This window comes from Bidens hawaiensis, unplaced genomic scaffold, assembly GCF_021521415.1.
Source record: "Bidens hawaiensis isolate Kalapana, Puna unplaced genomic scaffold, B.hawaiensis_p1.1 tig00005467_1, whole genome shotgun sequence".
Classification (NCBI taxonomy): Eukaryota; Viridiplantae; Streptophyta; class Magnoliopsida; order Asterales; family Asteraceae; genus Bidens; species Bidens hawaiensis.
The window spans coordinates 616,946-640,245 of NW_027491349.1; the positions used below are offsets into that span (position 1 = coordinate 616,946).

The following is a 23,300-nucleotide window of genomic DNA, read 5'->3' on the forward strand; positions in this document are numbered from 1 at the left end:
TCGAAAACCAGGGACCAGACCCTTATAATATCTGTGATGATAGGGACCAGACCCTTATAATATCTGTGATGTTAGGGAATCGAACCCTTCTAATATTCGAAAACTAGGGACCAGACCCTTATAATATCTGTGATGATAGGGACCAGACCCTTATAATATCTGTGATGTTAGGGAATCGAACCCTAAGGGACCAGACCCTTATAATATCTGTGAGGTTATAGGGCGAAAGGCTCTTTAAAAAGTATGATTATGTATATAAGGAAAGTATGAAGGTAAAAATGAACGTATGATTATGTATGTAAAGGAAGTAAGAAAGTAAAAATGAAGGTAAGAGCACTTAGGTGTATATGAAAGAAAGTTAAGAGATTAAGTATGAGATGTAAGAAGGTATTGTATGATTATGTGATTAACTAGAACTCACTCAGCGTAGCTGACTTTTAGTATGCACGCAGGTGAGTAGGATGAGGCAGCTCGCTTGAGGAGACACATGGCACTGAACAGGAGTCTGGCATCTGAAGACTTACGATGTTTTAATTTTAATGTTTTAATGTGGAAGACAAGGGATGTTTTGGGACAAGTTGTGAAATATTGTAATGTTTTATGAAAGTTTTATTTTCCGCGTAAATGTTTTAATCAACTCTGATAGTTAGAACTGTGTTTATGAGTAAATCCAACACGAAAGTAGGGTTACCGGTAACGGGGCCTTACATTTTTGGGTTTTGGGGATACTTATATCCCTTAAATCCCATTCTCATTTAACCCATCTCAATTAATCCAAGTCCCTGATCAGCTCCTACCCGATATTAATAATTAAAAACGCGAAATCACTAACATAACTTTCTTTATTCAACATTATAAATTTTAGGATGTTACAGCCTACCTTTGTTCGGCTTATAAACCCTATTGACTCGAGCAGCACTCCAATGCCGCTTTGCTTTTCCTTTCCTTCTCGATCAACTCTTATTCTTGGTACTCTTTCCTTGGCACTCCAAACGATAACACCAATATTTCACCACTTGTCGGCACGCCTTACGAGACTCACCATCTTGTTGTCGAGATATAACAAACACCTTTTTGGTCGATATGCTGGTGGAGAGTGGCACGAACTTCGAGGAAACAAACGCGCAAATTGAGGAATTGGGTCACGCTTTTCGAGACGAATCAAGTATATGATTGTTGGATCTTAAAGAGATGTTAGAGAGAGATTGGATAGCAGGTTTTGGGATGAGAAAATGAAGATACCGACCTTGCTATTTATAGACATGATCTGGAGACCCTTCGCGATACGCGATGGCCTCATGGGCACCCATCGTGTATCGCGAAGTAGCCCAGGCCAGTCACCATATAGGTCTGCCACGTGACGTGGCAGACGGTGTGCCACATGTTGACACGTGTCAGTCGACGTGCCACGTGTGGCCACGTGGCGGGACACGCGTCTCGCTGTCAGCAACCCATCGCGATACGCGATGGGTCTCTCTTCTGATCCATCGCGTATCGCGATTGGTCAGGAAAACAGAATTTTCAAGTTAAACCCTTAGGTTTGGATTTTGACAATTTTGGTTCCTTAGTTTTGGGTCACGCTTTTCAAAACGAATCAAGTATATGATTGTTGGATCTTAAAGAGATGTTAGAGAGAGATTGGATAGCAGGTTTTGGGATGAGAAAATGAAGATACCGACCTTGCTATTTATAGACATGATCTGGAGACCCTTCGCGATACGCGATGGCCTCCTGGGCACCCATCGTGTATCGCGAAGTAGCCCAGGCCAGTCACCATATAGGTCTGCCACGTGTCGCCATGTGGCAGACGGTGTGCCACATGTTGACACGTGTCAGTCGACGTGCCACGTGTGGCCACGTGGCGGGACACGCGTCTCGCTGTCGCGCGATGGGTCTCTCTTTTGATCCATCGCGTATCGCGATTGGTCAGGAAAACAGAATTTTCAAGTTAAACCCTTAGGTTTGGATTTTGACAATTTTGGTTCCTTAGTTTTGGAAATTTGATATTTTAACTCGAAATTTTCATAATGTTACAACCTTAAACGAGTTATAACATCTTACTATTAAAAAACAATTTTATAGAAAAATAATAACATGTCATTTATTTGTGAAACTATTTAATCATCAAACTCTAAGTATATTATTAAATTTTTTTATAATACATAAAATTAAGATGCAAAAAAAAATATGAATATTAGACACGAAAAAGAAACACAACCCCATAATACGGAGGATAAAAACTAGTATATATATATAAATGACAAGTTTGATGCCGCTAAGTTTTCATTGTGTCACTTGGCCATTTGACGGCACTAGCCACCAATGCTTGGATTTTGTCATCACCTAGGTTTTATCAACATGTCCCGGCTAATAAGTGTGTAACATTAAAAGGATACCTATACCTACGGATAATTTCCAACATCAATTTTTTTTAAGTGTGTAGGAAAATACAATTAGCTACGTCTTTGCGATGAAAATGTACCCAATTGTAGCTTTCTTTTTCTCTTTTAATTGTGAATTAAAGTATCGAATATTTAGCTTCTCATTTGCTTCAATCCTAGCAACCATAGTCTGTCTCTTTCTCCCCCGTTTTTTTTTCTTGCTCAAGCTTTCTATTCTTACATCCAACGTTTGTACACTACATATGTTGATGTTTTGACCCTAATGTCCGTTATGAAAATAACATATATTTAAGCTAATAATAACCGTCAATTGTCTGGCAACTTTAATTGGACTTTTCAACAACAATTTGAAATCAAAATCTGCTAACTCTTGTAATTTTCCATCTACACTTTATGGAAGCTCGCACCCCATTTCCATTCTGAAAAAAATTTGTTAGGATTTTACAAATTTAGCTGTTCTTTCTTCTTATTCTTTATGGTTGACACGAATGTGAGTTTTGAACTTCATAACTCACAAGATAGATATAACCAAGGACTAACTTATTAGACACATGGAATGGAGATAGGCCGAGTATGAGATAAAGAATATGTTAATTAAAATGTAAACTTTACATCTAACCTTTTAGTCATCAAAATGTCTATTGTACCCTTTATCAAAAAACAAAATTTAGAGGATCCACAATGCACCCGTTTATGGATTAGTGCTGTAAACGAACCGAACGAATACGAATAAGGCTTTGAATGTGTTCGTTTGTTAAGGAAATAATGTGTTCACGAATCACAATCGGTTCACAAACACTTACCGAAAGATATTTTATGTTCATGTTCGTTCATTAAGGAAATAAATGTGTTCATGTTCGATTCACGAACAAAAAAAATTACAGAGCCTAGAGATTAGAGATTGAGACCGATGTATTCATCAATTTGAATAATGAAATCTTGTAAACGAATCGAACGAACACGAACAATGGCATGTTCGTGGTCCTTCATTTAACTTTAAAAGAACACGAATACTTAATTGAACAAATACTTACGTTCATGTTCATTTATTTTAAAAAATGAATATTTGTATTCGTTTTGTTTAAAATCTAAATGACATAACCGAACAAAGATAAACGAACAAAATTGAACATATATGAAAATTGTAAATGGACACAAACAAACATAAACAGACATAATGAAAACACTTATATAAACACAAATTAACAAATATAAAATCTTTAAGTAGATAAATCATCCATATAATATTTAATTTTTTCTATTAATACATAAACAAACATAAATAAACAAGTATAAACGAACATAAACGAACGTTCATGAACATAAATGAACGAACGGAATATGTGTTCATGTTCGTTCGTTTAATTAAACGAACACAAATTTTTTTGTTCATATTTGTTTGTTTATTAAATAAACGAACATAAATCAACTTACCGTCGAACGGTTTACAAACAATTAATCAAACGTTTGTTTATTTATAGGACTATAAAAGATTGTAAATTTTGAAAATAGACCATTAACTGAAATTGATGATAATTAATTAATTGAGAGAATAGAAAAGGCTAGTAATTTCTTAGGAAAACACTGATTTCAGAATGAATTAAATAAAAAAAAACAAAATTAGGACTAAAAGATTAAAACTTACTCATGCCAATATGTCATACTCCAATAGTCCAATATGGCATAATGAAAATAACTATCGTTGGAAAAAGTAAGGAAATATAGTGGACCTTTTTAAGAATTCAAAATTTCCCCTTAAGCAATTTACGATATGAATGTGTCACTATGTGGGTCACCATTCCAATAGAGGAGAAAACAGAACGCAAGTAAATTCTTTACAAATGTACGCCTATGACGAAGGTGTAGCGTCATAAAAAATTGTTAGATACGCTCTAACAAAAGTTTAAGTTAAAATATAATGATCATAACAAACAAATATATACGTATTAAGTCAAAATAAATCTTCACTAAAAAAATAAATCAAATCATTACAAAATAACAAAATGATTAAAAACCAAACCTAAATGAACCCCCGTGATACGAGGCTGAAGGCTAGTAGATAAATATTTATCACATAACAAAAGGTGTCTTTAAAATAATAAATAAAACCAATATTTATAGATTATTGTACCAGACTACTTAAAATTCAGCCAACATAACCGACATGTTAGAAACATAAATGAAATAATAAACCAAAATCGAAATATTAATTTCCGTTACCATAAAAAGTACGTACTCAATTAAAATAAAAAAAATAATTTACCATTTAAATAAAATTCAAGCATAAAAAAGAGCATCTATTACGGTATATTTTTAAAGTTATTGACATGTTTCTTCACATTCTAATGGATGTACGGGTCAACTATTTGAGTAATCGATCATATTTGTACTCTTTTCCTTATCAAGTGACTCAAAATACGTTCACACACGAATTGAAATTCAAAGCTTAACTTGGAAGCCTATTGTTATTGAAATCTTTATTTACCCACGTGTTCTAATATACGGACAATCAATATTTTCTACTTCTTTTATAGGATAGCTTTTTGACCATGTCTTTTTCTAAACTTGCATGCATGCATGCATGCACGACTAAGTACTATATATACCTTTCACCTTCCTGCCAAATTTTAAACATATCAGATTTATTCATTCTTCAAACAAACTTTCATTAGCAAACAATTCTCCATCTCACCTTGATTGTCGATCTAAACCTTGTAATGGCCAGAAGCTGCTACTTAATCATTAGTGTTCTTCTGCTTCTCACCTTATTAAGCTTAAACACATTGGCTCGACCGATTAATATCTTCAAAACCATTGGCTATGCCGACGATGAAACTAGAGATGTAATGGCAGGTTTTAGTATTGCCTTTACTGACTCGTTTGGAAGTATAAAAAATTCCGGTCCAAGTCCAGGTGGGAAGGGACATGGATTTTCTGATGCTGAGACTCTTGGGAACATTAAGCACTCAGGTCCAAGTGCGGGAGGAAAGGGACATGAGTTTCCCACCGCTAACTCTTTTGCAAATGTCAAGAGCTCAGGTCCTAGTCCGGGAGGAAAGGGACACGGCTTCACCAACAATAATATTCTTGGGGGTATTAAGAACTCGGGTCCTAGTCCTGGAAGAAAGGGACACGACTTGACTAACAATAATATTCTTGGGGATATTAAGAACTCGGGTCCTAGTCCTGGAGGAAAGGGACACGACTTGACTAACGATAATATTCTTGGGCATATTAAGAACTCGGGTCCTAGTCCTGGAGGAAAGGGACAAGGCTTTACCAACGATAATATTTTTGGCGATATTAAAAACTCGGGTCCTAGTCCCGGAGGAAAGGGACACGGTTTGACCAACGATAATGTTCTGGGGGATATTAAGAACACAGGTCCTAGTCCTGGAGGAAAGGGACACAACTTGACCAACGATAATGTTCTTGGGGATATTAAGAACTCGGGTCCTAGTCCTGGAGGAAAGGGACACGGCTTGACCAACGATAATGTTCTTGGGGATATTAAGAACTCGGGTCCTAGTCCTGGAGGAAAGGGACACGGCTTGATCAACGATAATATTCTTGGGGATGTTAAGAACTCCGGTCCAAGTCCTGGAGGGAAGGGGCATTGACCAACAGTTGTGCGGTTAATTATACTTATAGTTAATGATGGACAAGAGCATATTCGTTCTAGTGTGTGGATTTATTATTAGAGATAAGCCTACTATTGTAATTTAGAGACACTACAAAATTTTTTGGTGCTCTCTCATGTTTGATTTATTAATTCATTGTTTAATCAAGTTATTTTTTCGTCAAATAAATGCCTAAAATGTCTGTCGAGTAACTATTTTAACTATTAAAACACTCCCTTTGGAATTGTGAACAACTAGTGGTAGGAGGCTTGAGTTCTCCAGTGAAGACTCACGTTTGATCTCCACTTTATGTGGTTATTGGCAATGAAGGATTGAGCTAGGCTTTGCGAGATTATCAGTTCGAATCCCGAACTCACCCGGGTTTTAGGACCACTGTGTCTTACTACAGAGAGTTTTGCTCTTGTGGTGACACAATGGCTGTCGAGTGGCAGCCGACGGTATGGTTTCCTTGAGAAACGCCCTAGCCAAACTCTGAAGTCAGCGGGTGCCTGGTTAAGATAACATAGTCTAATCGGAGTGAGGAAACATATTCGAGATCTCCAAATTAGGGTGTGCGATGGCATGTGACACAAGAAAGTCGTCGCTCAAAAAGATAAAAAAAATCTTTGTAGAATGTTAACGAATATGGGAAGGATTTGCCAAATTGATCTTTCCTTAGGAAAAGCACTTAGTTGTGTATAGACTACAGTAACAATACGCAGTCTTATAAACTCGCAGTAATTTGGATTCTTGTAGAGTTGTAGTTGACAAGCTAATTAATTTGCTACTATTTTTCTTAACTAAATATAATTAGATTGACAAATTGCAAGTAGAATCTATGTATTATGTTGTACCGGCCTACAAAGCCCCAAAGTGTGTTCTTTATAATTAGAGCTCCATGACAGGGTGAATCTAGGAACTTATAATATACTCATTGTTGGTGCAAATCTGATCTTTGGTGCGAAAATTTGATTTGTGATGAGTGGACTTATGTGCTTCCTAATCTTCGTTAGATCGTGAAACCATTTTGATTTGATTAGTTGAGATAACTGAATTTATAACAAAAGGGACTTAACCACCCTTAATTGTTAACATTGTTCAGATTTTTACAATCTTTTCCTCAAAATTGATTTAAGGGTTTTTCAAAATGTCTGAGCCATCAGGGTATTCTATCGCCTTAGGAGTTGTCAATCTCTTCAACGATCTATTCTTGCTAACATCTATTAATCTTGGTTACCTGAAAATACGTCAGCATAAGTTAGTAAATGACGCTGACGAACTCTAAGTAATTTTATAAATATCTAAACGTTTGACACACAATCTGATACTTCAACATCTCGCTAGGTCGCGACCCTAACTCTGTATCCACGGCACATGTTCCCCATAACTTACGTATGCCTACAACTGGGTTACTAGCATTATATATTGGATCTAACTTACTATATGCGTACTCTTGATATGAGGGTCATATGTAGCATCTCTGTATCAAAATGAAAGGTTCAATAAACTCTTAATAAGTTATTTTCTGACTTTTAAAAGTGGATGGACATTTTTCTCATTTAGCATGAGATAAATTTTATTCACATCTTGTAAATGATCTTTGTATTCAGCCGTTCTGTACTGAATATATTTAACAAAATGAAAGTTCTCAAGTAACTGTTGTTTGTTGACTTATAGATAAACCATAGGTTTTGTATGAAATGTCAAGATCACCATATTCAAATCTTGTTTAATTAAAAAGTTTACTTCGTTTAATAAAATATTTCATTTCATATTTTTGATAGGCCATCATAATAGTTATGCTTTCCGTCTATATGTCTGAATAGCCTATCTTTGATTAAAAGATGTTTCTTTACCACGAAGAAACGTTCGTTTACCATAACCTTTTATAAAAACTATTTTGGATAGTTTAAAGTTTAACCATTGCAACAAGGTTCGATTATACCCTTATCTAAGATCTTAGCGTAGATATAAAGAAATCATTTAAACTAATAACTAAACAAAATTTACCTCAAACGTGCTTAACAACTAGCTACAAGGCAAGATTACGACTTCTAACACTTGGGTGGAACCTTTACGCTTTTCTAAACACGAGGCTGGGCTTTTAAATGGCAAAACAATTTGGGATATATATGAGAGTGGGACTATTAACAACTGAATCAATAATCCGAAGGCTCAAACCCCTTATTTATAGCTTGCCCTTGACGACCCTTGGCAGAATGCTAAGACTGTTAGTAGTCTGTTACATATTAGCTATTGATGAGATATGGTATAGTTCACAGTCATCCTCCTAAGTCACTAGGCACACATCAAAATCCATTATTCGTCATTGGATACATGTCACACCCACATTGATTCATTCATCAACACAAAGCTAATGGTAGTGATCTGCTACCATCCAATTTTCTATATATAATTTAATTTTAAACCATAATCTTTACTTTATTTGCATGACAATTAGTCCCATGTACTCTGATCATAAGTGACATTTTGAGCATAAATTTTTCTGGGTATTACATATTGTACTAGATATATACCAATATTTTTCATACAAATTACGTGACGTCTAGTCTTGAATTAGCGAGACACATAATTTCATAAACCCTCCAACTAAACTCTTATACCTTAAACCATTTGTCTTGTCTTCACCATATTCAAGTTGAAGTTTCCCATTTGTGCTCAATAGTAGTGTATCTGGGTTGGATTTCTTCATAGCTCATACCAAATTTAGTAAAGAGCTAGTAGTACATGTTCCTTGTGAAAAAGTATACCATGAGGTGTTTGTAATATTCTTAATCCATAAAATACTTAAGCAATCATATATCTTTTTTACATATATACACATATAACTACAATCAAATCATAAACCTTGGTCATTAAAATATAACCAAACACTAAAAGTCACTTATAAAAATACCATAATCAGCACTATTGGTTCGATTATTAAATAATTCGACCATTCAACTTTTCTCTGTCTAAATAATGAGCACTATTGAAAATAACATATGTTTATCAACTTAAATTGAACTTTCTCATCAGCAATTTTAAATCAAATTTGCATCTCTCTTATAATTTTCCAACCACTTTATGGAAGCTCTCACCCGAATTGCATGCTAAAAAAATCACTTTAATTCAATATTTTATACTTTTATTGTCTTATTACTAGAATCTTATGTAGGGCTCGCACATGGTTAAACATAGATAAATAAAAAAAGTTATAAAGTCAATAAATTATTTTACAAAGGGTACTATACTTAATTTTGTATTAAGTATAGTTGGTATTCTCTTTAAAGGAGCGAAAAGAGAAAATGCAAGCAATGAGCGAATGACTACAAATGTACTGGATAGAAAGTAACATCACATTTATACTTTTTTGACCTTTTCTTTTGCTCATTAAAGGTCTCATAATACGTTCACACAGTTGAGATGAAAGTCAAAGTTCACCACACCATAAATTATTCAAATCTCTATTAATTCACGCACGTGGTCTAACAATGAATATTTTCTTTTTCTTTCATGGCGTAACTTTTGGACCTGGTTTTCCACAATCTTGCATGCATGCACAAATAAGTAGTATATATACCATCACATTCTTGCCAATTCTTACAAAACATGTATATCTCTTCTTCTTAATATAAAGTTTTGTTATCAATTAAATCATCTTCATTCATAAAATAGAATTCTTTAACGAACTCGTCTGTTTCATCTTGATTATCTATCTAAACTTAGTAATGGCCAGAAGCTACTACTTTATCACCAAGGTTCTTCTGCTTCTCACCTCATTAAGCTTTAACACATTGGCTCGACCAATCAATATAGCCACGCCCATTAGCTATGCTGATGGTCATACTAGGGATGCATTGGATGCTACCATTGCAGCTATTAAAAGCGGTGGAGGTTCAAGCGCAGGAGGAAAGGGACATGAGTTTCGCATTGCTGATTCCTTTTCGAATATCAAGAACTCGGGTCCAAGTCCTGGAGGAAAGGGACATGAGTGGACCAACGATAATATTCTTGGTGATATTAAGAACTCCGGTCCAAGTCCAGGAGGAAAGGGACATGATTGGACCAACGATAATATTCTTGGTGATATTAAGAACTCCGTTCCAAGCCCCTGAGGAAAGGGATATGATTGGACCAATGATAATATTCTTGGTGATATCAAGAACTCCGGTCCAAGTCCCGGAGGAAAGGGACACGCCTGGACCAATGATAATATTCTTGGTGACATTAAGAACTCGGGTCCAAGTCCTGGAGGAAAGGGACATGAGTGGACCAACGATAATATTCTTGGTGATATTAAGAATTCCGGTCCAAGTCCAGGAGGAAAGGGACATGATTGGACCAATGATAATATTCTTGGTGATATTAAGAACTCCGGTCCTAGTCCAGGAGGAAAGGGACACGCCTGGACCAATGATAATTATATTCTTGGTGATATTAAGAACTCGGGTCCAAGTCCTGGAGGAAAGGGACATGAGTGGACCAACGATAATATTCTTGGTGAAATTAAGATCTCCGATCCAAGCCCTGGTGGCAAGGGACATGGATTTCCCAACGTGAAATCTGTTGGGAACATTAGCTCTCAGGTCCAGGTTCCTGGGAAAATGGACATGACTTCCCTAGTGGTGTTAAAATCCTTTGGAATATCAAGGACACAGGTCCAAGTCCTGGAGGAAAAGGACATTAATTAATTAATTAATTAACTGACCAACAGTTGGCCGTTTATACTTATATATGGAAGGACAAGAGCAAACTCATATAATTTGCGGATTTATTATTAGAGATAAACCTACTATTGTAATTTTAAGGTACTACTGAATTCTTTATTGCTCCCCCAAGTTTAAATTATTAATTTATTGTTTAATTAAGTTTCTTTTTTATTTCTTTTCTCAAATGCCTAAAATGTTTCTGTCAAGTAACTATTTGCCTATACGGCTATACCAAGACTGACAACCCCTTGATGTATTCAAAACAGGATTCCTTTTAGTTTCAAAGATCAATATCTTCCTATGCTGAATATTTTAAATGGGAATGTGCTTGGCAATAATCCTGACCGATCAGGATTGGAGCCAATTCAAATAAAGGGATAATTATCAAGAAACGTAAATCTCTACGTTTTAGGTTATCTAATAATTAAGTAAGTTTATTAGAATTGCCGTCTGGTTTTTAACTCATCGTTCATCAAACAAGTTGGGCTCCTTTTATTTATTGTTTTCGTATCTCGTGTTTGGGCTTTGTTTCCTTGTTTTATTTTGGTATGGGCTGGGGGCCACACAACATGTGGATTGGTTTGTTGGGGATGCACCAGAGCACAGGCGTAGCTTATATATGGATCCCCTTTTTTTCTTAATAGCGTAAATTTATGCATTTTCGTTCGAAGATTTTAAGTCCCCATCATTTTCATCCAAACTTTGGCATTGCAAAAGGTGATGTCTTTCTTCGTGTGCTTGAACGACAATGTCGTGGCTAGTCGGTCTATATAAATACTCTTGACTGTATAAACTAACGACGACATCGCAGAAAAACTAAAAGGAGGTCGAAGTGCAAAAATACTCATCAAAATTGCATGCAGGGTCACAGGTAGTGAGTTGTTTAACGGCCGAAGTGCATTTGGTAAGGTTGTAAAACTCTTTTTGTTCCTAGCGTCCATACCCCCCTTGAAACCATTCAAACATTTTTCAATATCAGCTACATTTTTTAAAAATAAACGTTTCGACATACGAAACTTATCTCGGAACATTTCTTTGGTGTATTTTGGGTTGTCGACAAAGTAATCTTCTTTTAGAACTTGGTGACCTTTTTCGCTATTACGATCCATGTATCTTCTTCTAGACGTGCCAGTGTCTTCTTCTTCGGCTTTGTCAGGCAAGATCACAGAGAAATGGGATGCTACTATCGTTGGAGGATTCTTCGTCACATATATATAATTGCCGGGTGGAATGTATACAATAAGAAAATTCAAATTCATTTTATGGTTGGGGTAAAGTGGGTATAAAATTGGTTGGAGTCGAGTGTCCGGGTATAAAATTTGTTAAGTTATTTATAAAGAAAAAAAGTTGTTAAGTTTTTATGGTTGGGGTAAAGTGGGTATAAAATTGGTTGGAGAAGTACCCTCCGGTGAATTTTGGGACCCTAGCGGTAGTGTTCATCGCAGGGTATACAACCCCTGCCAAGGTACCCGAGTAACACACCCTCCACCCTAAACATTAAGAGAAACCCTACTAGCTATTTTAGTTCTTTTCAATATTAAGTGTGTTATTTTATATCTTGCATTACTATTTCAAGTTGAGTGTTGTGATGTGTCTACGGTGTCCAAATACAAATATGCTGCACTTAATTAATCGAACTGAAGAAAAGAGTGAGAGACTGACAAGTAACAAACAGTAAACTTGTTAATTACGGTTATCTTTAACTATTTAAATATTGATTGAGGTAGATCTTACTAGATGCGTTTGTTTTAATAGAGAGCATCTAACATCCCACATTGAGGGTGGTCACAATCGCCATGTTAACCAATTGATATAAAGTAATTCAAACATGTCATTGTCATATAATTCAACAAGACAATACAATTATTGATCCAAAAAAAAATATTAGATCAATATATGCAATTCAGCATTATTATTATTATTATTATTTATTATTTTTTTAAAGAAATCCTATTATTATGTCAACTACCTAATCAAGTTAGTGATGCACGTTTGGGCCCCACAATTTTATCTCTTACATACAATTTGAAAGATTCATTCATATTTCCAAATTTGATCATGGACCATAGACTATGTTAGTGATTACAATTTACAAATCATTGATCGAAGAGGATATGTGGGTACTGATTACAAATTGTTTCCGCCCATGACATATTGGTTCTGCACTATATATACTCGTTCTAGCTAATCACTATATTTAGATTTCTTTACTTATAGGTCTTCGCTTTATTTAAATCAAGTAAATCAAGTTTAAAAAACTAAAATAAATATTCTCAAATTTTACTCTAGAATAAATAAAATTTATCCGTAAAAATAATAACCTCTGAAAGTAACCAGTCACTAATGTTATGTCCGTAATTAGTTGGTAATACCCGCCGGCAATATTTGTAATCCGTTGGTAATAGTCGCGACAAACTTTACAAACGAAAAAGCGTAGGTAACCCACTTCACCGACGATTTTTCAATAAAATCGTCGGTAAGTGAAATTCATTTGTTTAAGCGGTAATGCACTCTTTGGTACAAAATATTCCATCAATTTTTGTGCGAATTTCCTGTTCAACTACTAAACAAATACGGAGTATGAAATATCCCAACCTAGTTGATTGATCCAAATGAAGGCTAGACTTTATCTAGAAAGTCAAATGGTATAATAATACTTATAAAAAGTCAGATCTGACCATGGACCATATACTACATGTATTATGTGATTACAATTACAAATCTTAAACACAATATGCAAGTAGTGGTTATTAATTTATTATAAATAGCTTCCAGACTTCACATATCACATATAAACTCATCCTTAATGGCTTCTCTAGTTCTTTTCCAAATGTTTGGTCTATTATTATTACTACCTAAAACACCATTGCTTGCTTCTTCTCTTTCACTACCCTCAGTACTTAAACCAGGTTCATCTCTCTCAGTGGAGAACAAAGATGACTTATTAATCTCACCCAATGGCCTTTTCACCGCGGGGTTTTACAGCGTTGGCGACAATGCATATTGCTTCGGGGTATGGTTTACTAAACCTCTCTCAGACAACAGTCATACCATCGTTTGGATGGCTAACCGAGATGTACCAGTTAACGGAAAGCGTTCAAAGCTTTCCGTGTTAAAATCTGGTAATCTGGTTTTAAGAGATGCAGCCCAACCATTGCCTATTTGGACCACAAATATTATAGACTCCACAAAACCTGCCCAACTCATTATGAACAATACCGGAAACCTTTATCTTCAAAATCAAGATAACCAAACCATTTGGGAAAGCTTCGGCTCCCCGACCGATACCCTTCTTCCCCTTCAAAAACTAACCAAAAATACACCACTTGTATCTTCAAGAAGCTTAACGAATTACTCTTCAGGGTTTTACAAGCTCTATTTTGATAGTGATAATGTCATTAGACTTGCCTATAATGGTCCTAGTGTAGCAGGCACTTATTGGCCAGATCCTAAGATAACAGCATGGGTATCTGGAAGGAGCACATGGGCGAGCCGAAGGACCGCCGTCTTGGATTTGTCGGGTCATTTCGTATCAAGTGATAGTCTGTTCTTCAATACATCAGATTCGGAGAATCAGTCAGTGAGAAGATTGACTGTAGATGTTGATGGTAACTTCAGAGCATATAGTCTAGATGAGAGCAAAGGAATTTGGAAAGTGACTTGGCAAGCTATTTCTGACACTTGTAGAGTTCATGGAATATGTGGCGAAAATAGTACATGTTCCATTGGTCCTAATCAGGATAGGAGATGTTCTTGCATACCCAATCACAAGATGATCAATCACACTGATTGGTCATACGGTTGTAAACCGGAATTCAATACGACGTTATGTGGAAATGGTGAGGATGATTTCCTACATTTTCCGCACTATGATTTCTACGGTTACGAAGCTAAATTTGTGCGCAATACAACGTTAGATGAATGTAAGCAAGCGTGTTTAAGCGTCTGCAACTGCAAAGGGTTCCACTACAACTTCGAGACTGATGGCTATTACTCTTGTTATGTCAAATTTAAATTGATAAACGGGTTCAGAACCGTGAGTTCAAACGGTTCCATGTATCTAAAGGTGCCCAAAAGTGTTTTCCCATTGTCCAAGAGCAAAAGCATTGTTCAGGGAGACAGCTTAATATGCAGCCACAAATTACCAACAATCCAAATTGATAGAGCATATGAAAAGAATCCAAAAAATGAGTCAGTTAAGTTCCTTATGATATTTACATATGTATTTGGTGCACTGGAGACCATTTGCATTCTTTACTTCTTCTATCGCACCCGAAGTCCATCGACGACAAGACAAGGTTACCTCCAAGCTGCTACAGGATTTCAGAGATTCAGCTATGCAGAACTGAAAAAGGCCACTAATAATTTCAGCAAAGAGATAGGGAGAGGAGGCGGTGGAATTGTCTACAAAGGACAATTTTCAAACAATCGAGTTGGAGCGGTCAAACTTCTTAAGGAATTCGGAAACAACCAAGGTGAAGCAGGACTTCTATCAGAGATAAGTACCCTGGGGAGGCTTAACCACATGAATTTGATAGATATGTGGGGGTATTGTGCTGAGACAAAACACAAACTGTTGGTTTACGAGTATATGGAAAACGGTTCATTGGCTCAAAACTTGCATTCTAGTAAGCTAGATTGGGATAAGAGGTTTGACATTGCATTGGGTACTGCGAAAGGGCTAGCTTATCTACATGAAGAATGCTTGGAATGGGTTTTGCATTGTGATGTTAAGCCTCATAATATATTGCTAGATTGCGATTGGAACCCAAAGGTTGCGGATTTTGGGGTGTCTAAGTTATTGGACAGAGATGTAACACTTAATTCCGTATTCACTAGAGCAAGGGGGACAAGAGGTTACATGGCTCCAGAGTGGTTGTTTCTTAATCATCCAATTACTTCAAAAGTTGATGTATATAGCTATGGAGTTGTGATGTTACAGATGATAACAGGTAGGAGCCCAGCATGTGATCAAAGTGCGGAGTCGAAGGGCAGGCTAGATAGATGGGTGAAAGAAAAAATGATAGCAGCTGGTGGAAAGAATGATTGGATCACTGAAGTTATAGATGTTACCGTTGACGGAAAGTATGACAAAAGAAAAATGGAAATTCTGATTAAGGTGGCTTTACGGTGTTCCGAAGAAGATAAAGATGCAAGACCAACAATGAGCCAAGTGGTGGATATGCTACTACATGTTGAGGATCATAGTGATTACTAGAGAATTGTATTTAGTCATTTTCTTTGCTAGAGTTAATTATGTTGAAGATATAAACTAAATTATTTCGTATTCTTCTTCGCATCATACTTAACACATTATTTGTATTATATTATAACTACTAACATTGGCTGATTATTATTTTTGGCCGCAACATAACCGTCTAAAATGGTTTTGGCGCCAAAGGCCAGACATTTTTTCCAATCGCCCCAGAGCCGCCCTTTCAATATGTATATATATTAGTTAGATGAACGATCGATGTAGTGTACCAAGATCTGTTGATCTATTTACTTAATAAATTTTCGTTTACATTATCTATTGTGTCGTTCAATCTATTGTACATCGAACCCTAGTTTACTTTCGATAATCCGCTACCCCTCTAACAAATTATTTATATTATTTTCCTTGCAAGTTCTTCTTAGTCATATGCATTAATAAATGTTGGTAAAAGGGTTGGGGATGTCATAGCCTATTTTACTACATATCACATATGGAATTTCAAGATAGTAGATATCTCATAATTTATATGTTGAGATGGCCATAGGTTACTGAATCATGTTAACATCAAATGAGAAGTTCAACCAGCAGCCTTTTTGATACGTAAGAAAATGCTAAAACTAGCTTATCCTTTATAGATGACAGTGACTTGAATCAAGTAATTCAAAGTGACACCAATGATTTGGACATTTGGCTAGCCACCGCTGACTAGAAAAGGCAGAAAGTTGACATTAGATGCCGAGCCATTAGGCTTGACTAAGCATTTAATTACGTTCATTTATAATCATATGTATGCAAATAATTAAGCCTGCTGAACATTGTTTTGGGTGTATGTCACATTCGTTAGAATTAATATCATTGATCGAGTTATCGAGTGAATACATAGTTTTTTAAGAAGCCTAGGAATAGATTTGGGCATTTGGATCAAGCTAGTTGATGGTTTAGATCTATAGCGCATTTGCTAAAAATTGTATAGTGTCCTATATACATGGTGTGTTTTGTTTTAGGGAAAAATTACAGAAATAGACAAATTTGACCAATAATTTACCAAAATAGACATGTCTATTTAGCCTATATTTCTCAAATCATTGGTTTTTTAACCAATAAACAACTGACAGGTCACCGAAGGCAGCTAAGCCTTAGCCTCCACTTTATGGGCACGAAATTTTATAAAAAGTAAACGGGTCCCACCTTTAACCAATAAAAATTCGACACGTGTCAAAGACGGCTAAACTTAGCCTACATCTATGGTTAATTAGCCGGCATCTTTGACTCTTAGCCGGCTTTGGGATACGTGTCTATTTAGTTAGCCGGCTCCAACTCGGCTTGTAGGCTAAGGCTTCATTTAGCCGCCTTCAATTTTTTTTTCATTTAGCCGTCTAATTTTAGCCGCCAAAATTGAATATTTTACCAACCTTAGTCTAAGTGAAGCCTTAGCCTACAATCCGAGTTGGAGCCGCCTAAGAAAGAATATTTGGAGCCGGCTAACTAAATAGACACGTATCCCGAAGCCGGCTAAGAGTCAAAGATGCCGGCTAAATAACTATAGATGTAGGCTAAGTTTAGCCGCCTTTGACACATGTCGAATTTTTATTGGTTAAAGGTGGAACCCGTTTACTTTTAATAAAATTTCGTGCCCATAAGGTGGAGGCTAAGGCTTAGCCGCCTTCGGTGACGTGTCAGTTGTTTATTGGTTAAAAAAACCAATGATTTGAGAGATGTAGGCTAAATAGACATGTCTATTTTGGTAAATTATTGGTCAAACTTGTCTATTTCTGTAATTTTCCCTTATTTTAGCCATAACGTGTTTTATTTTAAGGCTTCCTACACTTCCTATAAAACTATTAATTCTTATTTAAGCCCTTCTCTGTATACATGTACATACCCTATACGTGTACATACCCTATACGTGTACACATACACTTGTTACCGGAAATATGTCTAATGTAACCAGCTACACACATACACATGTCACTGGGTATATGCATCATGTCACCCGATGAACGGTTGTAACTTTCGTGTAACCAGATGACATTGGCTCAAAACTTGCATTATGGTAAAATAGATTAGGATAAAAAGTTTGACATTGCACTGGCCATGGGTACAGCAAAAGGGCTAGCTTATCTACATGAAGAATGCTTGGAATGGGTTTTGCATTGTGATGTTAAGCCTCACAATATATTGCTAGATAGCGGTTGGAATCCAAAGGTTGCGGATTTTGGGGTTTCTAAGTTATTGGACAGAGATGTAACACTGAATTCCGTATTCACAAGAGCGAGAGGGAAAAGAGGTTACATGGCTCCAGAGTGGTTGTTTCTTAATCATCCAATTACTTCATGAAAAGTTAGTGTATATAGCTATGGTGTTGTAATGTTAGAGATGATACAGGTAAGAGCCCAGCATGTGATCAAAGTGCGGAGTCGAAGGGAAGGCTAGATAGATGGGTGAAAGAAAAAAATGATAGCAGCTGGTGGCCGGAAAGAATGATTGGATCACTGAAGTTATAGATGTTACGGTCGACGGAAAGTATGACACAAGGAAAATGGAACTTCTGATTAAGGTGGCTTTAAGGTGTTCAGAGGAAGATAAAGATGTGAGCCCATCAATGAGCAAGTGGTGGATACACTGCTACATGTAGAGGAAGATAGTGATTTGAGAAGTGTATTTAGTCATTATCTTTGCTAGAGTTAATTATTTAATTTCCATTTGATTTACTTTGCTAAATACTATAAATATGGTGGTAAAAGTACTGGCGAATCCAGTAACTTTTTTCTACGAGTTTGATATTTTTCGGTGCTTGGAATTATTGTTATCCGGCGTCATAGTTTTCAGGACGGTTCGGGTCAGACTCGGTTTCGGCTTTCTTTAAAGAAAGTCACCTATAACCCTTAAATGGACAAAATTAACATAATCACCACATAATTCTTATTTCTAAACATAAACAAGTAATTCTAATCAAACTTTTAAGTATTGCAATCACACATAAAACATATATGATAAATATAAACAACCAAACAAAAACTGACCTTAATTTTTTTTATTTTTATTTTTACTTATATTGGATTGGTAAATTGAGATTTTAATTTGAATGTTGGCATATTAGGTCCCTTAAGTTCCATTTGTTTTGCATATTTTATCTATTGGGTGTTTTAGAGTCAGTTTTGCATATTTAGTCAGTTGGGTTTTTGAGAGTACAATTTTGTTCCTTTAGTTTTGTGTTTTCGGCCGTTTAAAAAAGTTTTGTGTGTTCGCCACATGGTTTGCCCAGCTGTTTAATAAATTATTGGATAGAATTGACACTCGTGATTTAGAGTTCACAAGAGCATGCGGAACAAGAGGTTATATGGCTCCCGAATGGTTGTTTGTTAATCTTCCTATAACCTTAAAGGTTGATGTGTTTAGCTACGGGGTGGTTATCTTAGAGATGATAACAGGCCGGAGGCCAACTTGTGCCAATCAAAGTGGAGGGTCATCAGAGAGAAGGCTAGATAGCTGAGTACCAGAAAAGATTGCAGCCGCCGGTGGAAAGAATGATCGTATTCAAAAAGTTGTTGTACAATGGGAACAATGATTAAGGTAACTTTAAGGTGTTGTGAGAAAGATAAGGATGCAAGACCAACCATGAGACAGGTGGTGGATATGTTGCTGCTTGTGGAAGAAGATGATTGATAAGGTAATGGTTTTGATTTTGATCTTATTAACTAGAGTATGTCATTAATTAACTAAGCACTAATATTAGCAATCTTTATAAAGCCCTTTGTTCACAACTTCATCACCCTTTTTTATATAATCGAATGATTGCTATATCCTGGTTTGTTTTAGTTGTCCAATTTATGATTTACCTGTTATATTTTTAGAAAGGTTTCAGATAATTATTGTGTTCCCGAGTTTCATTTAACTAAGGAAAGGTTACTGTGTTCCCGAGTTTCATTTAACTGAGGAAAGGAAAGGAAAATGAGGGATGAAAAAAATATGTTGTGTTCATGAGTTTCATTTAAGAAATGAAAAGGAAGGAAAAGTTAAAAGAGGTGTTCCAGAGGTTCATTAAAAGAAAGAAAAAGAGGGGAGGGAAGAGAAAATGATGAGTAAAATAAAAGAATTTGTATATTTTCAAATTGGAAAAATTTGGAAGAAAAATAAGTTGAAGAGAAAGAGGAGATACCAAAAGAAAAGATAAGAAGAGAAAAGTTTCTTTTCCTTGCATTTATTTTCATAAATGAACTCGGGAATACTAAGTTAAGGCTCATGCATGGAATTCATTATTGGAGATCTTCTTAAAAGCTATCTGACAGTATATATATTTATTTATATGTATTTATTTATATAGGCCTATATATCCAGCTATGTGTATATCTGTTTGTTTTTGACATAAGTATACATTCTTTGTCGGGTTTGTTTTTTGTGTTTCTTCTATATGTTTTTATATTCGCACCCATGTCTACATACTAATGTTATCCTTTTTGTACAGGCTGATGATGACCCTTCTTGGGCTAAAAATTATTTGCTTGAAAGTTTACTTTGTTCTAGTGTCATATTAAGGATTAAGATTGATATATGGTCATAATTTCGCACCTCATTATTCTCGCCGGTTTACAGTGTCAAAATACATTGGTGATCATATGCCCTTGGTAACGGAAGATAACATTACCTCTGTTGTTGCTACAAGTACGCATCCCCAAGATGATGGTTTAGAAGATGTTGAAGATGAACATGCCGAGTTTCTTGCAAAGATTACACCTTATGAATTAGAATTGGCAGACGAACTGTTATGGGGGCCACATATTCCATTAGTCTCATCTATTACGACCACTTCATCGGTATATTTACGTTAGCTTTTGTCTTCATGTTGTAGTATGTATTGTTTCTTTTTCAATCTAATGTTTTATTAACTAATTGCAGGCAGTTATTGATAATGAAGACGAGAGAACTTCTGTCATTTCTAAACTAGAAGCTACTCATGATGATGCAAAAGTCCCCACCACATCAACCGTTGACCGTGACCCGGATCAATATCATGGAAAACTCAGGCCTAGGAAAAATCGGATGCCACGACGAGTTAATGACTAGGATGCCATAACAATATAATGACTAGACGACAAGGATATTTAATGAAATCGTTCGCACGGGCCACTTAAAGACTCAATATATGCAGGGAATGATAGTATAGAAAGTGGTATTTATGATGAATAGATCTACAGTTATTTGGTGAGTAACAACAATGAAAAAATGACAAATGTTGGTTATGATGACCAACGCCAAATTTGGAAACATATGATGCAAATCAAACTTATTGTAAATCTGAAAACACGTTAAAGTTGAGGATAACACTAACACTTAATGGCTATGGTTTTTTATAGATTAAAAATACTAAAACTAATACTGTTGCTATCGACTGCAGTTTTAATCTTTTTGTAATCCATTAAAGTAACATTTTATATTAACACGTACCCCGTCCACCGGACGGGTATAAAACTAGTTATAATATGTTAGAGTTGGTCCAGGATGACTGACCCATGCTAACGAACAATGGCAAATTCAACCAACCTGTTAATGCATTTCAAATTTTCAATTATTAGTGCCTGATATTAATGTAGAAGATGGCTCAGTATTGAGTTGCATATGGCATTAAATACATGAAGCATTAAATATGACTTTGAGTTGTATATGGCAGCTTCTAGTTTAATCAAATGGTCAACTTAATATTTCATCAAGTAATTTGGTTTTATGAAATTTTAAGAATGAAAATATGAAACCTATCATTAGTCTTCTAAAGCATTTACTTGTTTTTTATATCTAAATCTTCTAAAATAATTAAAACTAAACTAAATTGTATATTTAGAAGGTGTGATATATACCTTATTAATGTGAACTTATGCACTACTAAATTGTATATATTTGTGTGTGAAATTGATATACGATTTTGGCCAACAATAAGTATCAGATCGAGGTTATAGATTAAGATCTATATAATTTGCCTAATTTTTGCTTCCATATCAAGATACAATCTTTTTTATTTTCCTTTATTTACTTCCTAGTTTAAGGCTATTTTATTGGAGTAATTCTTGTTTTTGGATCAATTTAATGGTTGTAGCTTACTGTTCAAGAACGTGAAATAACAACAAAAGTTATATCGAGTTTTAAACAAGAACACAGCGTGAAGATTGTTCAAGCAACAAAGAGAAAACAAGCAATGAGGGATCGATCGATGAAACTACCCAATCGTATCCGTGGAGTATTGATCAAAGGTAAGAAGCTATTATTAATTCAAACTAGAGGAAGCTGATTGTGCCTATGAGAGACCGATCAAAGTAGAAGACCGGCCTGATCATGATTGTGAAAGCTCAATAAAAAAGTGGAAGATTGATTGTATGAGACGATCAAAGCATAGGAAAATTCAAAAACCTGTTTGAAACAATTAGAAGAGCTGACCAGGATCCGGTGTGGAAAATCATCAACATGTGAATTGTGTGATCCTGGCATTCTAGACCGAACTTGTGTGCTTCAAATGGTCTGAAAGGACATGGTTGATTCATGTAAAAAAAACTAAAGTGATTAGTTCGAGAAGCAACGAAAGATGAAGCTATATAGTTTCAAAAGCAACGAAAGAGGGAGCTATGGTCCAAGCCAAGATCTAGTGGACCGGCTAAAGATAATGGTAAGTGTCACTGAGGAATAGATCGAAAGGAAGAAGGCAGGTAATTGATTATCAGATAATTAAAGTTGAAGAGACGAGGGTACTGTTTGGAATCAAAGACATAGAAGAAACACATTAAAATAAAGGGGATAATAGGTTTAATCTTAATGTTTACATTTAAAAGGGTTAGTTAAGGGCGAACCAATAAGTTGAGGGGTGAAATCCGTCACATGAAAAAGTTGGTGATTGGGAAAAATACAAAATAAAGTAAAAAAATGGGCCTTTGGGACGCCATCCCCCCTTCCAAGCACCATGTACATGTCAAGAATATTGTTCGTATAGTTCTATATGGGTCTCATTCCTTCAATTAATTATTGCAACATACCTCTTAGACCACCCGTAATGGCAACGTTGCCACTAGCGTTATGTGAAGCTTGTTTTTGGCTGCGTTGTATACAAAACGCGGGGGTTGGCACAGAAATAAAAAAAAATAGTCATTGGGTGGGTGGGTTTGGAGCCGTTGGGAATTTAAAAAAAAAATAAATTATATTAATTATATTTATACTATATAAACAAACCAAACTTATTTTTTTAACACACTCCTTCCACTTCTATACCAATTTATATCTTTTACACTAATATTTCTACCATCATGTTTCCAAACAACAACCAAAATATTCTCGGTTTCGGTCAATATGCCCGTCAAGCCAACCAAAATCC

The 23,300-nt window shown here is 35.6% G+C and overlaps 3 protein-coding genes and 1 pseudogene across 3 annotated transcripts; all 4 read left to right on the forward strand.

Moving 5' to 3' along the window:
- The first annotated feature begins 4,836 nt into the window (after positions 1–4,836).
- LOC143629804 (uncharacterized) lies at positions 4,837–6,022 on the forward strand. The gene has a single exon (XM_077098977.1). It carries the CDS (start codon positions 5,120–5,122, stop codon positions 6,020–6,022), a length of 903 nt encoding a protein of 300 aa, XP_076955092.1. The 5' UTR covers positions 4,837–5,119.
- A 7,314-nt stretch (positions 6,023–13,336) lies between these two features.
- LOC143629820 (putative receptor protein kinase ZmPK1) lies at positions 13,337–15,991 on the forward strand. Its single transcript, XM_077098989.1, has one exon. The coding sequence runs from the start codon at positions 13,541–13,543 to the stop codon at positions 15,950–15,952; it is 2,412 nt and encodes an 803-aa protein (XP_076955104.1). The 5' UTR covers positions 13,337–13,540; the 3' UTR covers positions 15,953–15,991.
- A 1,690-nt stretch (positions 15,992–17,681) lies between these two features.
- On the forward strand, positions 17,682–19,615 carry LOC143629805 (putative receptor protein kinase ZmPK1; annotated as a pseudogene).
- Positions 19,616–20,390: 775 nt separating this feature from the next.
- Positions 20,391–21,064, forward strand: LOC143629821 (uncharacterized). Its single transcript, XM_077098990.1, has 2 exons — positions 20,391–20,763; positions 20,846–21,064. Exons 1-2 carry the CDS (start codon positions 20,566–20,568, stop codon positions 21,011–21,013), a joined length of 366 nt encoding a protein of 121 aa, XP_076955105.1. The 5' UTR covers positions 20,391–20,565; the 3' UTR covers positions 21,014–21,064.
- Positions 21,065–23,300: the final 2,236 nt, after the last annotated feature.